The 15,987-nt window shown below is 47.2% G+C and overlaps 1 protein-coding gene across 1 annotated transcript; it reads right to left on the bottom strand.

Annotated features, from left to right (window-relative positions):
* Positions 1-5,560: 5,560 nt before the first annotated feature.
* LOC135384334 (uncharacterized) lies at positions 5,561-10,786 on the bottom strand. Its single transcript, XM_064613540.1, has one exon. The coding sequence runs from the start codon at positions 10,784-10,786 to the stop codon at positions 5,561-5,563; it is 5,226 nt and encodes a 1,741-aa protein (XP_064469610.1).
* Positions 10,787-15,987: the final 5,201 nt, after the last annotated feature.

Below are 15,987 nucleotides of genomic sequence, written 5' to 3'. Positions count from 1 at the left end.
TGCTGCCTCATTCGGCCCGCAGTAAGACGCCTGTGACGCGCCCCATGGTTTCCCATGTCACGTGGCTCAAAGGTGCTCAAAGGCTGCGCGTGACGTCACGTGCACAAGCCAAATTGAGAAAGAGTGACACTGATATGGGGAGAGGAGAAAGTGGGCAGTAAACACGCGCAGCGATCGAATATCTTGCATTTTCCCGTATTTTTTACTAGAGCACAAAAAGGCGCTGCGGTTTCGATTCTTGCAGGGTAGACTCCTCAGGCTTGTGGTCCAAACCTTGCAATTGCGCGGCCAACCTATTTTCACCAACTATGAAGATTAATTATGCAAGTTAATTAACTGCTGTGTTAATTACTGATGCACCACCACCTTTGAGTAGGCCCCATCGGGAATGGATACATTCAACTATTTTTGCGAAAGAAAAATCAATCGCGCATTTACTAAACCTCTGGTTGGTCTTACGTGACGCACCCTGTATATCTGCGGAAGGTAGGCCCGGTTTCGCCAACGCCGATTAACATTTGAACCGAGTTCAGCGGTCGCTTAACGTCAATTGTACGCTGCGCTTCACTAGTTATTATCACTGAAACATTCATTACGTCACCAACTAACGTATGTAACTTCAAGTTTTAGCAACCCTCCATCTCGGTTCAAAGTAAACCAGCATTGGTGAAACCGGGCCTAAGTCGTGGTAAATTTCAAAGTGCTTGAGCATCGTAGCACAACGATATAATGAGTGATATACGTACGAATTATCTACTCAAAATAATCTGAAAGGTGGTGGTGCGGAATGCTGTTGAAACGCTGCTCCCCCGACGGCGTCGTGCTGAACAACATTAAAGCGGTGGAATTGCATTGAGCTATCGTGAAGTGATAGCCACTTGAGTGTTGTGCGTCTGGGGAGCAGCGTTTTAACTACTTATCGCAACACTGCCATTGTGAGTGTTTAGAATTTAAGATTCGTACGTTTTTCACTGTAACTCTTCGCTACTATGCTCAATCACTTCAAAATTTAGCAGGATTGAATCTCTTTCAGAGCTCTATACAGGGTGTTTGCTCTAACGTGTCCAGAAATTATATTTAAAGCGAATGATAAAAGAAAAGCAAGTGGTACTTTTCTGCTCCTTGAGTAAGAAACAGGCACTGTTCGACTAGTAGCACCTGTTTCTTAGTCAAGTAGCCGAAAAGTAGCCTCGTTTCTCTTTAAATAAAATTTCTGGACATGTTAGAGCAAACACCCTGTATATAGACAACACAATGTTCCTTCTGCATTGGTGAATTTAGGTTACCCGTTCAATGGCGGGACCTGAGGTTATGTTCCTGAGTTTGGCTTCTGAACGAAGCTTATTTTTCTGTTTTTGTGCTTCACGCAAATAAAGGACAAAGAACGGATAGACAAATAAAATGACAAGTGCAAGAGCAGAAACGTAACTCCCTTCCGAAGTGAGTTTTAGGAGGATGGCGTCTCATGTTTTCGCTGTGTCAGTCGAAGGTGTGCCGTTACACAGTACAATTTGTCGTGGCCGTGAAGTGGCCGGAGACGCTGTTGTCTTGGCTGTAGGTCATGTTTTCAGAAACGCAACACCGCGTGCCAAGATGTTGTTATAGGGCTATCCTGTGTCCTTACTTCCTGTTGTGATCCTCATAAGGCGCGTGATTTGTCGTATACTTGCGTGTATTGTCTTTATAGCGCACTTACTGCTAATGTATAGTAAGAGAACGTTGTAAGATAAGGATCCACACCTCTTCCTATGCACGCATCTGTTTGTACACAATGAACAACAAAACTGCGATATTTACCGGACCAACAACTTCTCATCTCTGTACGTAACATATAATTTACAAAGTAGATAAAGATTAACAATCGCATGCTTGCGTGGGGTGAAAGATGCCAAGAACCGCTATTTGTCACGCAGTCAAGGATGTAGCGCGTTGGCTGACGCCCGTTTGAGAATGGGAAACATTGGGGTCCTACATCGAACAGCGTTCTTCATGGGTCGGGATCCATATCATTAGGCAGGTCTCTTATTGCTCAGTGCAGCCATGACGTACGAGTGTACGCGAAATGTTCTGGCGACCACTCGAGCGATAAAAATAGCGCTATGATTGATTATAACCTGGAGAAGGGTAAAGCTGACACATGAGGTACTATACAAGAACCTAATAACTCATCTACGACAAGCTATGGGCACGCTTGGAACAATCCTCTTTCAGGACAATGCTCCCACCCACATTTGGAAAATTACGGTATCCGCCATTAATGCTATGGGTTCGAACTACTGGAACACCCTCTCTACTCGCAAGATCTTGCCCCTAGTGACTTTTGTTGATTTCCCAAATATGAACGAAATGTGCTGGCCAATATTTGCAGCACCGGACTCCGAAATGCTAGTGAGTGGTTCTATGATAGAAGTGAGGTAGGCTACTGATGCATGGTGGCTGTGCGTGTGTGTTTTATGTTGTTCTATACGGATGTGCCAACATTGCAGAGAACTATGTTGAAAAATTAAGTGGGACTAATAATATATTGATAATTTTAGACTTTACGTCGCGAGACAGCTATGATAAAGAGTGACGCCTGGTCGGATCCGTGAATAATTTTGCCATCCCGACGGACGGCTCCCCACATTTAAGGTTACTCGTGGAAGACGGCGTTTATGAGCAACTTGTACCCTTCCACCAGGTTGCTGCCGTCCTCGTCCGGGTGTGAACCTGGCGTAAACGTCCGCTTACACGCGGACACGAGCAGGAGGACATGCCACCGACAGATCCACCGTGAACTGGGTGGGTGACTGACCTGTTTGTGACACCAAAGAATACGAACTGTTTGCAGTTTTCCTAACGTGACATGATACCTGGATCTACTAAGAGAGGTAAGCAAATCTTTTCGCGATATGTTTAGGGCCGCGACGATTTGTGCCCCTGTTGCGAGATCATATCGGAACTGTGACAACCATCATGAGGTGAAGGTCATTAAAGCTCGCAAACGACAATGGAAATTTGTAGAAAGATACTATTCATCCACAAGATAGGGTGTCATTCAAAAGAGTCTCAGGTGGTCATCAATCTCCACACAGTCTGCCCTGTCACAGTCGCCACTCAAATAGGCTGACCCACCTTGCGTGTAAATCTACTCCCAGTGATTATTACGGGGCGTCACATTGCTGGCAAAGAGAACATTGTGTTAGGTACGTACTCTTATTCATGGAACTATCGTAATGACTGGAAACCGTGCAAGCGAAGAGGGGCATCTCAAGAAGTGAGCCTCCACGACAGATACGGTAGGCCTAACATATTACGAACAGAACCTCCCACAAGTTCCGTGCGCCGTTCCAACGTTATAACAGTTCCTTACGGAACAGGAAGCAATCCAAGCACACACTGTGATAGCAGACAAAACAAACACACGTCACACACGGCATGGCACACCGAGCCCAGCGGAAGGAAGTACGACTTGGATTGCACTGGATACAAGGGCGCCAAAGCGGACTGGTGCTCACACGTAGAAACGCCGTGTCCGATTTGCCGAATCTACCGTATCGATCATGGCGCCTCCCAGACTTCGACGCTGGGAGGAGGCACACTGGTACGTAAGTCATTTGACTAAACGAAAGTGACCAGGATAAGGGCTCCCTCGGTAAAACGAACGTTTCGAAATCGGGCGGACTTTTTTTGGGAGGGGGGTGAAAAGGATAATTACTGAAAGAAGGCGCAATATGATATGCCATGAACTGACTAAACCCCAACCGGAGAACGCATTGTGCGTTAAAGGGGCAATGAGGTGACATTTACCATCACTCGAAATCATTTCTCGTCTGCCAAGCTGTCTACCAGGAGTCACCGTGCAAAATATTTTCGCTCTGAGGTGCGTTATAGCTGCGCAATGCAATTTACGTCATCATCATCAACAACAACAACAACAATAAAAAAAGAAATTGTCGGAGAAAGCTGCTGCGGACGGCCCACACGATGCTCACTTCACGTGGAGAAGTCCGTGCCTTGTTTCTTTGTGTTTTTCTTCGCAGTTCGCACGCGGTTTATACATGCTTGAGCTGTGTCGCTGTACGTCACTGGTCACGTGAGGGAACAAGCATATGTCACGAGGTCCTCTCGTTCTACAATGCTCACTGTCCAGAAAGATAATAATTTTTGAAAGGCGTGCGGAACAGGGCCCTCGCGCTCGCTCGGCAGGCCATCTGCTCTCATCGTTCTTTTGCAGGGACTTATTTTATTGGTTGGAGAACACTCTGGCAGGGAAAAACAGTAAAAAAAAGGGGGACAAAGGCGCGTTTAGAAGGATTGCTGAATCGCAACTCTATCTGTTTCTGTGCAACTCTTGTATTGCTAAGAGAGAAACGAAGAAATAAGAGAAACAAGGAGGAAAGAAAGGTTGGCTTTTCGCGTGACCGTGAAATGAAGATGACTTTTAAATGATGGCCTTATTACTACGGACGTTCCTCATGAACATCACAGCTTCACAGCGTTATGCAGTATGACTAAAAACAATAATAAGAATGACCGTGATAACGTGTAATTTTAGTATATGCTTAGGGCAAATCGTGAATATATAGTGACACCCTTCTGGCGCAAAGTATTTGTAGGGCCCTGCTAGCAGAGCGAGTGCAATCTATCTTTAGTTCAGATGTGGTTCAACAGATCTATGTTTGTCCTTCAAGAAACAGAGTAGCTATTGTGTCGGCAATACTATTGGTGGTGTTTAACCATCGGCAAAATGCACAAGCGAAGTCGGTTCGTTCGTGGATTTCTGCTATACAAGTGCAAACTTGGCGACAACGCCGAGGAAGCTACGCAACACGTCTACAATGCAACGTGGGAAAATGTGGCAAGGAGAGTCTCGACAAAACTATGGTTTGGGAAGTTCGGCTTTGGCGGAGTTAGCCTGGAAGGCGAGCCGGCCATATTCGAAGACCTGCCACAGTTGGCTTTGAGGACGCCCTCAACGCAATTGATGCAAGTTCAGAAAGGGTCACCAGTACATTGTCAGGAGCACTCGATGCCTCACGAACAGCTGTTGTTTGCTACCTGCATGCACTCGCGAAGTTCTATCCCAAGCAGCACACAATATTGGGCCCATATTGGCCGTCATTGGCGATACGGCTCCAATATGGGACCTGCTTCGTCAAGAATTTCCCATTATTGGCTGAAAATGGGCTGTAGCTCTAAAGGGCTAAATGCGCCGGGAAGAGGCAAGCAGTAAGGGTGCCATCCGCGGATACGTCGCTTTGAGACGGACTACACGCTCACACACGTCCGCACAGGTTGACTTCTTTATTGCAACTACAACTAAACACAGAGAGAGAGATGGAGACCACAGAAGGGAAGTAAACGGACACTCTCCGTGGGAACGATACGAGGATGGGAAGCCAAAGGAAGTTTATGTAATTGGATGCTCGCCCCCAAGTGGTTCACAGATCGAACCCCAGACACTGAAAGCACATATAAAACGGTCTGTCTTTACGTTAGCGGAGAAGGCAGCACATACATGTAAACATACGTTCGTTTCTCCAACACACTCCCCCGCAATGAGCACTAGCTCATTCTGTTATACAATCTCTAGCGGGAAGAGATGTTGGATGGCACGTTTAAGTGTTCCACCTCCGGGAAGTCGGACCTCACAGGATCGTACACGTCCATCTCTGCCAGGGAACACTTTCACAACACGACACATCCTCCACATTTGTCTGGGAAGACGGTCCTCCTTTAGCAACACTAAATCGTTTACTTGCGGTGCCGTTGAGGTCGCAGTGCGCTGCTCATGTGCTGTACGCAGTTCCAGGAGGTACTCGTGTACCCACCGCTTCCACAGGTGCCGCAGGAGAGCCTCTCGGTAACGCAGCATCTTCGACAGCTGCGGCTGGCCGGGCCCCGAGGTAACAGTAGGCTGGTCAGGCAGTCGGGTTATACGCTTACCGACTAGGAAGTGGGCCGGTGACAAGGGATCGGGTTCGTTGCTGTCCGAGTAGACGAAGGAGATGGGCCTAGAGTTCACCATGGCTTCTACCTCTGTGAGTAGCGTTGTTAGTTGGTCAAGCGTCAAGCTACTTTTGCCCAGGACCTTCCGGAGAGTCGTTTTGACCGTGCGCACCATCCGTTCCCAGAATCCGCCCCACCACGCTGCTCTCTCAACGATAAATTTCCAAGTTATGTGCGTCCCAGAGAAATAGTCCTGTACTTCGCCGCCTCGCATTTCGGTCCAGAGCTGTTTAAGGTCTTTCGATGCACGTTTGAAAGTGAGGGCATTATCTGTGTACACAGTATGGCATATCCCTCTCCTGGAAATAAATTTACGGAAAGCCAATAGAAAAGTGGCTGCTGTTAGATCGGTTACCAATTCGAGGTGCACGGCTCTAGTTACGGCACACGTGAACAGAACTATGTATGCCTTGCTGCTTCCGGTCTCAGTTTTGTAGAACAAAGGTCCGGCGAAGTCAATTCCAGATACAACAAATGGTTCTGCCTCTGTCACACGGTCGCGTGGTAGTGGTGCCATTGCCTCATCCGCTGGCTTGGATCGCCATTTCCGACAGGTCAAACATTGATGAATAGCTCGTTTGACTGCTTGCCTTCCTCTCAGTATCCAATAGGATTCACGGAGCTGCACTAAGGTGTCTCTAACACCTCCATGCAGAAGTCGCAAATGCTCCTGCATGATGAGTTTCGAAGTGAAGTCGTGATCCTTGGGAAGAATTATGGGATGCTTAACTGCTGTCTCTGCTTCGCGCTGTTGCAACCTTCCTCGCAAGCGCATTATTTGATCCTCGTCCACGTAGGGTGACAGGGTTCGTAGTGGAGACGTTTCGCCGACAGTGTTTTTGCCCGATGATAGTATCTCCAGTTCTCCTGGAAAGCTTTCCCTCTGCACCTGGCGGATCCATTGTCTCAGCGAACTTTGGATTTCGGCCGCATTGAGCGGGCCAGAAATCCTAGCATCTTTCTGTCGACAGTTGTGAATAAAACGCTTGATCCACGCGGTGATTCGAAGCACAGTCAGAAGAGAACTGTGGTTCTCAAGAGTGAGGAGTGGCGTGCTAACATCGGCATCCGTCGCCATCATCGCTGTTGCGTTTTTTCTTTCCTCTCGCGATGTTGTTTCAGGAAGCTCCAAGGTGTCAACTTCGAATTTCGGCCAGAGGGCCTCTTCATTGTTGAGCCACTCAGGTCCCTTCCACCAGAAGTCGTCCTTCATGAGCATGTCGGGCAGCACTCCTCTTGTTAGCAGATCAGCTGGATTAGATTCACCTGGACAGTGATGCCAGTCTGAAGGGTTGCACATACTTTCAATCTCGGTGACGCGGTTGGCAACAAAGGGTTTCCATCTACTAGCGCTTCCTTTTACCCAGTGAAGAACCACGGTCGAATCGGTCCAATACCGCACGGTGAGGCCTTCGTAGTTCAAAGTTGCTGTCACGTAGTTAGTAAGCCTAGCACCCACAAGAGCACCCAAAAGCTCAAGTCTTGGGAGTGAAACTCGCTTTAGTGGGGCTACTCTCGATTTAGCAGCCACGATAACGACATTTATGCTTCCATCTTCGTACACTGTGCGCAGATGCAGCACTGCACCGTACGCTTGCTGGCTCGCATCGCAGAAGCAATGAATACTTCGGGACACAACTGAGTCATTGTCTGTGATTGCCCTTGGCACAGTGATCTTTGGTAGAAATGGAATTCCCTTGCACCACTGTTGCCACTCTTTACTGATGTGTTCGGGTAGCTCGTCGTCCCATCCGATGCCCAATTCCCATGCTCGTTGACTTAGTATTTTTGCCTTGACTGTGTAGGGCGAGAGAATGCCGAGAGGGTCGTATATTCGTGCACTAACTTGAAGTAAACATCTCTTCGTGTCTCTTTTCTTTGTCAGGAACTGGTCCAATGAGTCCATTGGAGGTGACAGGACGTCATTTGTCGTGTTCCAAACAATGCCCAAGACCTTTTTCATCTGACTGTTGTCTTTGTTTTTAGTCCTGAACGATACCTGTAGCTCACTGTCGTTCGTCGCCCACTTCCTTAGATGCATGCCAGCAGCCGAAAGAACTTTATCTGCCTCATCGTGCAGAATTTCAGCCTCTTCTCTTGACCTGACGCTAGTCACAAAGTCATCCACATAGAAGCCGTCCGTTAGCTTCCTGCAGGTTTCGGGGTACGTGCTAGACATTAAGTTGAAATGATAACGAAGTGTTGCTGCAAGAAGGAATGGGCTGGACGCGGCACCAAAGGGCACCCTCGTCATTCTCCACACCTCAATCTCGGACAGTGGTCTTCCGCTCTCCGGCATGAAAGTGTACCACATGAATCTGAAAGCGTCTCTGTCGTTCGGATTGAGAGAAATTTGCAAGAATGCTTTCTCAATGTCGGCTGTAACGGCAACACTGTGCTTACGGAATCTTAGAATTGTCGCCAGGAGATCAGGATTCAGGTTTGGCCCAACTTCCAGGCAGTCATTTAACGAAGGGCAGTCCGAAGCACTGGACGAGGCGTCAAACACGATGCGCACTTTAGTACTTGCTTTGTCAGGTCTAAATACAGCTCGATGAGGCAGGTAGAAGACTGGTCCGTCGGCGTTTGCTTTGATATCAACTTTCTCTGCGTGTCCGTCATTCAAATATTGCCGAATAGTGGTGTCGTACTCCATCATGACGTGCTGGTTCTTCAAAAGCCTTTTCGTTAACGAGTTCAGTCTTTCCTCTGCAGTTCGCTTGTTTGTTGGCAAACAGGGATCACTGGTTTTCCACGGTATGTGTACCTCGTACCTTCCGTCTTCATTGTGCTTTATCTTTGCTTCGAACTCTCGCACGATAGTGTCGTTTACCTTGTCGCAAACCGTATCCTTTGTTTGTATACCCATATGCTCTAGTTCCCAAAATCGTCTCAGTTCGTTCGATATGTCTGCCTCGTTTTGGTCAACTACCGTTCTCATGACGCAGACATTAGTGCAAGTTGTAACTGTACTTGTTGGTACCGGTCCTTGAAGAGTCCAACCAAAGATTGTATTGATAGCCACCAATGATTCGCTCAAATACTTTGTCTCTCCGGTGACGACCCTCCAATAGCAGTCTGCTCCGATAAGGATTCCGATTCCATGGTCGCAGTCGGTGTTAGTCATCGGAACGTCACCTACGCAGAGACCGTCCCGTTCCATTTTGGCTATGAGGTCGTTGTTCGGCACTCGCATGACATCAGTGCAAATTTCTGGCATCTCGAGCGCCTCGACTGCGATTTCGTTACGGTCAAACTGGCTACGCAACCATACTTGTACCCTGCGGCATTTTCTCAGGATAGTTGATGTAGAGCCAAAGGTGTGGACTGTTAACTCTTCTTCTCCTAAGGTTTGGCATTTAAGCATCTCCGACAATGACTTCTTAATAAATGTGCGTTGGCTGCCCCCATCCATCAGAATGCGTGTGAGCCTTCGATCACTTTCACTTTCTGCATATGCACGAAGAGTCTGAAGGAGCACTGTGCTGTTTGCAGCGTACGTCGGGCTGGAATCTCTCAACGTGGCAACTACCGTTGGCTTCATTGTCTGAGTTTCAGTAGCTGTTGTGGCAACTTCGGATCCGGCGCCACGTTTCCATGTTAGGTCGCACATCACTGTCAAGTGTTTCCCATTACAAAATGCGCAGCACAGTCGGGACCCACTTCTGCATTCCCGTGCCCGATGATATTGTTTGCCACATCGAAAACATCGTCTCTCTGCTTTGAGCTTCTCCCTTTTTTGTTCCAAAGAAAGAGGAGCCGCGCAGCTCTGCAGGGAATGATCAGTAGACTCACAAAATACGCATTTTGTTTGTTCTGCGCCAACCGTTAAAGCAACTCCTGATGGGAGATTGTTGTGTTGGCGACTTCGGGTACCGTCTCCAAGTTGTTTCGTTATGTGAGGCTTGCTAGCTCCCCCGCGTTGACCTCTCTCGCGTCCGGCAACTTCTAAGTTCAAAAATGTCAAGTAGGAGTCAAAATCATCCTTGTCCGCATGCTTTCGATCATATTCCAAGTTGATATCCACAGGGACTGCCTTGCGTAAAACGGATAGCAACAGCACACCATATGAAGAATGAGCCACACCCAAGGCTTCCAGGCACCTGACCCCAGTTCGCACTTCGTCGTAAAGTTCGCGTAGCTTAGCGACTTGACTTGAATCATTTACCTTTGGCAAGTTTAACAATCTTGACATGTGTTCGTCGATAATTAGACTTTTCTTCCCGAATCGGTCCTTCAGAAGTTCAATGGCGGTCGAGTAGTTTTCTTCGGAAAGCGAAAGTCCTTTGATCACTGTCATTGCCTTTCCTGTCAAGTAGCTTTTCAAATATTTGAACTTGTCCACCTTGGAGAGCGATTCGTTAGAGTGGATGGTAGAGTCGAACTGGTCCCAAAAGCTTTCCCAGTTTCTGAGATCCCCGTCGAATTTTGAGATTTCCAGTTTCGGAAGTTTCACATTTGTGGAATTTTGACTTCTCGAATTACTGGAGCTCCTTGCGTCAGTGGGGGGACTATCTAGGGCATGCTTGGCAATCGACCTTGTGGTGCAAATTTTGTCTTCATAAGCCTGCGATCCAGTCAGTTCCTCGTCATAGGCCTCGTCGGTCGTTAATTCTTCTATTGCGACGTTTAGCTGTTCTAAGGCACTCTCTTTAACAGTGAGGAGGTCGAGTTTCTGTTGCAGCTCACCTTTAACATTCGTTGTGCTTGGCTGCTGAGTAAGTTGCACGATGTCTTCCGTTATCTTTGTCACTGCTGCACGGATGGTGGAACGTTTTCGTTTGAGTCGGTCCATCGTCGATTACTCCACGGTGGTACCTTGTCGATAAAGGGCCTTCTTTCCCGGGTTTCGGCACCAGAAAAATGTAGCTCTAAAGGGCTAAATGCGCCGGGAAGAGGCAAGCAGTAAGGGTGCCATCCGCGGATACGTCGCTTTGAGACGGACTACACGCTCACACACGTCCGCACAGGTTGACTTCTTTATTGCAACTACAACTAAACAGAGAGAGAGAGATGGAGACCACAGAAGGGAAGTAAACGGACACTCTCCGTGGGAACGATACGAGGATGGGAAGCCAAAGGAAGTTTATGTAATTGGATGCTCGCCCCCAAGTGGTTCACAGATCGAACCCCAGACACTGAAAGCACATATAAAACGGTCTGTCTTTACGTTAGCGGAGAAGGCAGCACATACATGTAAACATACGTTCGTTTCTCCAACATGGGCAATATGGGCCCCATATTGCCCAGTTTGAGCCAATATTGGGAAAATCCTGGCGATATGGGCCTCACATTGCCGCGTACACCCCATATTGACTGAAAATACAGAAAATGGTACGTACCCGTGTTGCACAAATGCCCAAACAGCACGGCAAGATTGAACGTTGAAGCGTGTGAAATACCCAATTCAGGACATCGTTACATCCAACAACTTCCCGCAGATGATACACATTGTTCGAAATAGTCAACGCTTGGCAATCCCAATGTAACGTTCGCTAGAATTCGACAACTCAACATTCCACGCATGGAGGAAGGAAACACAGGAGCGGCCCTTCCAGCTTTTCCCATTGGGACGGGCCCTCGCATGCATTCTGGAATGCTCCTGTCTACAATGTGACTACTCACGTGACCCCAAGAGCATGCGCAGGCCAGCTCCCAAAGCAGACGACGGGAGTCGTGATTGTCTTGCAGCTCGGATACCTGCATTGTGATGAACGCCGCGCGTCCAGTTTTGTTTGTGTGTGCTCGGAGGTTTACTCTTGGTTTACCCTGCTATTACAAGACCGGCCACAGTCTGCAGGACAAGCACGCAAGACTAGAAACATCATTCATGGCAGCGACGTTTGTGTGCGACGACGTGGCCAACTTTTGTGTTTGTTGCTGAAGTGGTAAAGCATGCCAGTGATCAAACTTGTACAACGATGAAAGAAATCAGATGAATCTGCAGCTGTAGCACAGCGCCAGCTTGCAAACGAACGATTCAAGATGACTCTCTCACAGACAGAGGTACAAAACAACCGACCATGCAAGTACGCACTTACGAATGAAACGTTATTCTTGTGACAGAGCTGCTTTCTGTTGAACGACAGCTGCAGCCGTGGTAAGAACATGTTAACATAACGTTGTTTCCACAATGGCGCTCACATTTTAAGAATAAAAGACGTTGGAAATGCATGAAAGCACGGAAACCAGCGCGAGCAACAAAGCGTTGCCAAACCGAAACTTTAGAAAGGATCACGTGGTGGACAGGAAGTAATGGCGGATTTGACAGGAGCGGCCGCCAGAGGGATCCCACAGAAATCTGTTCGGAACGACCGCTCCTGTGTTTCCTTCCTCCAGGATTCCACGTTCTGGGAATAGCCGCCATCTTCCTTCACGATGCCAATGCCAATCGGTCGAGCCGACTGAGAGCGAGCGGGTTGTTTGAGCGAAATCACGCGTCCTACAGCCAATGCGCATGCGCGACAGCTCGAACGGACGTTTCATAGGGCTAACATGTCGCTGGTTGCTGTAATGATAACGGAATTGCGGCAGGTCAAGTAAAAAACACAATGTCTGATAGGAAGGGATGGCTCTTCTGTAAAATTAGGTGCTTTCAAGTTGCTGCAAGCAGTGTGAATTGCTCTGGCGTATGTCCGTCACCGTCACGAAAGTGTTTCGCTCCTTTGTAGTCTCGGAGTGGGTTGGAAATTTTTAGCTCACGGAGTATTGCGATCCCAATGAAGGCTTCTGAGGGATCTTTGGCATCTTTGAACGCGCGGCCGATAACAAGGTCGTCGGGGCAGTACCGTTTGCGGTGCTGTTCCGGGAAGATCCTTTCTTGACCTTTGGCATTGGCAGTTCCGTGGGAGCAAGGAGTGCGTAGTTCTTCGTTTTTTTGGGCGATGCCGTGTTTCTTTTCTTTTTTTTTTCAATGATGTGTAACGGGGATAAATTAGATCCGCAGAAATAAAAAAGCAAAAATCAGAGAAAAGTATTATCAGTGGCGAGTATTATACAGGACAATGCTTTATTATTACACGGACTTCCCGTTGGTGTTATCACAGAAATATTGGCAATATTGGCGCAAAATGGGCTTCCAAATATGGGCAGCCCATATTGGTCCAATATAGAGCCTGGTTGCACCCCATATTGATCCAATATTGGCAATTTTGGCAACCCATATGTGTCCAATATTGGCATGCTGCTTGGGATGACTCTCGCGAGTGGTCCCTCACAAAGTGGCACCTGCTCAAGCTCAGCGACGAGTGAGCGTGCCGACAGCGCCTTTTGATCCGGAGTGACGCTTTGTCAAACGTATCGTGGCGTTTCATGACAAATCAGCTGTTTTTTCTTCATAATTTCGACATGAGGAATGTATGAATGGGCCAAGGTCTAGAGTATTACAGCTTGTTGTTGTTTAAGGTCCGAAGGCGTAGCGCAAGAATGACGCCTTTCGCATCCAACCTCATAAGCAGCTGCTGAACTCTATGCCATTCTACATCTAGCTCTATTCCAGATTCTATTCTCTCCACAGTGCATGCTTTATTTTAGCCCGCGAGAATGGACAATGTTCACTGGCCCCAAATCTGCGCTGCGTGCTATTGAGAACACAGGCATTACGAGGTTCCGACACATAGTGACGGAAGTGCTTATGGCGTACCAACATGTGCACAAAGCAGGACCCGGGCTAGTTCTCCAGTGGGTTCCAGCCCATTGCGTTATCGTGGGCAATGAACGGGCTGGCGGCGCGGCTGAAGCAGATATCTCACCTAGGCGACGAATGAGTATTGAACTGCTGAGAGGAGACTGTCGTTCCATTCTTCGACCTCTAGTTGTAGATCGGGCTTGCCGCCAATTGACAACTACTGACATTCTAACCCCATCAATGTTGAATGCTCTTTCCGGAATCCACGAAACACCAATCGTCAAAGCGCTTCATTAATTCATCGGATGCGACTCCATGTGGCTTTTACACCTCAGTGGCTTTACAGTTTGCGACAAGTCGACTCCCCTAGATGCTGCCACTGAGGTGATTTGGAAAAACTGTACACATCCTTCTTCATTGCCCCACTACCAACCTTTCCGATTGACAATGATTTTTTAAATGTTTGTTTTGATTATTTTTTTAACACCAAGTGGGAATCAGTCTGGCTGAGATCTGCTCTTATATTTCTTTCTATTATACTACCCACTTTCCGAACCATATTATCAGTCTCTCTAAATCAGCTGGACTCTCGCCCTCTAGCTACGTCAAAATTGCTTGGTGCATGGCCAAATCCAGGCCATCAACTCTCTGTCCTAAAAGCGTTTCTAAAGTTTTTGGATACTGTAGGACTGCGGTAGTCACTGTGAGGCTATTCAGTGTTCCATTTTATCACATTATCGACTACCATTGGGAACGAGACTATCTGAGAAAATGGAGTGACGACGGAGCGGTGTGGTGTTGCGGATGTGCTGCATAAAAGGGATAATCACTGCAAGCTCTAATAAATCATATAGGTCTTCTGCTGATTCCGTCAGGTATTTTTCAGACGTGTAACGACTTGGTGTGCTAACACGCGTGCAACTCGTGAAGGAATTCATGGGGCGAAGTGGCACTGATGCAGTCGTAGCTGTTTTGGACAGGGAATCCGGTAGAGAAAAATGCACAGGATGAGCAACATATAGAACAGACCGCAAAACTGCTGCTTCAACCATTTGTCACGACAGTAATCGCGTAAACGTCTCTTGCTTTCCTCGGCCTCGGCTACGAAGAACCGTGAATGTTATGTTTGATAAGAGCCGCGAAAAGTGAAACTGTGCCGAGAACACCGTCATAGGATGAAGGCGTTTAATGAGATCACAGTCAACGATAGCAAGGGCTGCTACAGGTCATGCAGAAATCAGATTTCCTTATCCGACAGATGAATATTCATCATTGGGTCCTGTAGCCATGACTAGAGGCCGGATTTTTATGCACGAAAAAAACCTTGTATTAGTCTTCTATAAAAGGCCCTAAAAATTCGGATTTAGGCACTAGAAAGGGCACTATAGGCACTTCAAATTGTCGATTTATTTATTTTTTTCATCTGCTGTACTGAAAGTGCAAAAACAAAGTGAATATTATTCACTTTGTAGAATCCATATGGATTGTACAAATTGGCTTCCTGTCAATGGCCAACTTACATACTCCTCCCATCTAAACTGGGAAATGTTGATCCAAAACTTGATTTCTGGATGCCACAAAACAATTCTCGTCAAGATGGTGCATTAATTCATCGAATGTTACTCAATGGGGCATTTACAGCCGAGCGGCATTACCACTTGAGGCAAGTTGGCCGTCTCAGATGCTGTCACTGCGGTGCTGTAGAAGACCTAGAACATGTTCTTCGTCATTTCCCACACTACAAACATTTCCAAACTGCCGTATCCAGATCTCTTAATCTGGACTCACACCCCCTCCTTAAAATTGCTTGGCCCATGACTAAACTGAGCCCACGAATGCCTGCCCTCAAAGCTCTTTTGACCATTTTGGACTCCATAGGACATTATTTCTTTCCTCACACCACCAGCAGCTATGGGGTAGAGTATCGCCCATGGCGATGAAACTCCCAGTTCATCTAAAAAATAAAGTTGTTGTTGGAAGGATTAACTACATTTCTTATAACATTACTAAACATCATCTGTAACTTCTGCAAGGTTTAAACTACTATGATGACTACATGTTCTGTGAAACGTAGGAATGCTGGTATGTGGGCGAAGTAGCTAGTTTGATACAGCACCACAATTAGGAACACAGATGGCCAATAAATATGTTACAGAATATGGTGCAAGAGGATAATCACTTGAAATGATCACAATGTTTAGTACCATGCAGAGGAAGGTACAGTAGACTACCTTCAAATTTTGTACTAACAACAACAACAACTTTATGTTTTGCTTTGGAGAGTGCGGAGGTTCATCGCCACAGGCGATACTCTACCCCATTGCTGGTGGGAATATGGGGAATAAAATAACAAAATTTGTACTACTTTT

The sequence above is a fragment of the Ornithodoros turicata genome, chromosome 2 (genome assembly GCF_037126465.1).
Source record: "Ornithodoros turicata isolate Travis chromosome 2, ASM3712646v1, whole genome shotgun sequence".
NCBI lineage: Eukaryota > Metazoa > Arthropoda > Arachnida > Ixodida > Argasidae > Ornithodoros > Ornithodoros turicata.
This window is presented reverse-complemented; position numbering and strand designations above follow the sequence as displayed.

Bases quoted from the DNA above. Each gene is read 5' to 3' on its own strand.
- LOC135384334 (XM_064613540.1), bottom strand. From the start codon at position 10,786: ATGGACCGACTCAAACGAAAACGTTCCACCATCCGTGCAGCAGTGACA.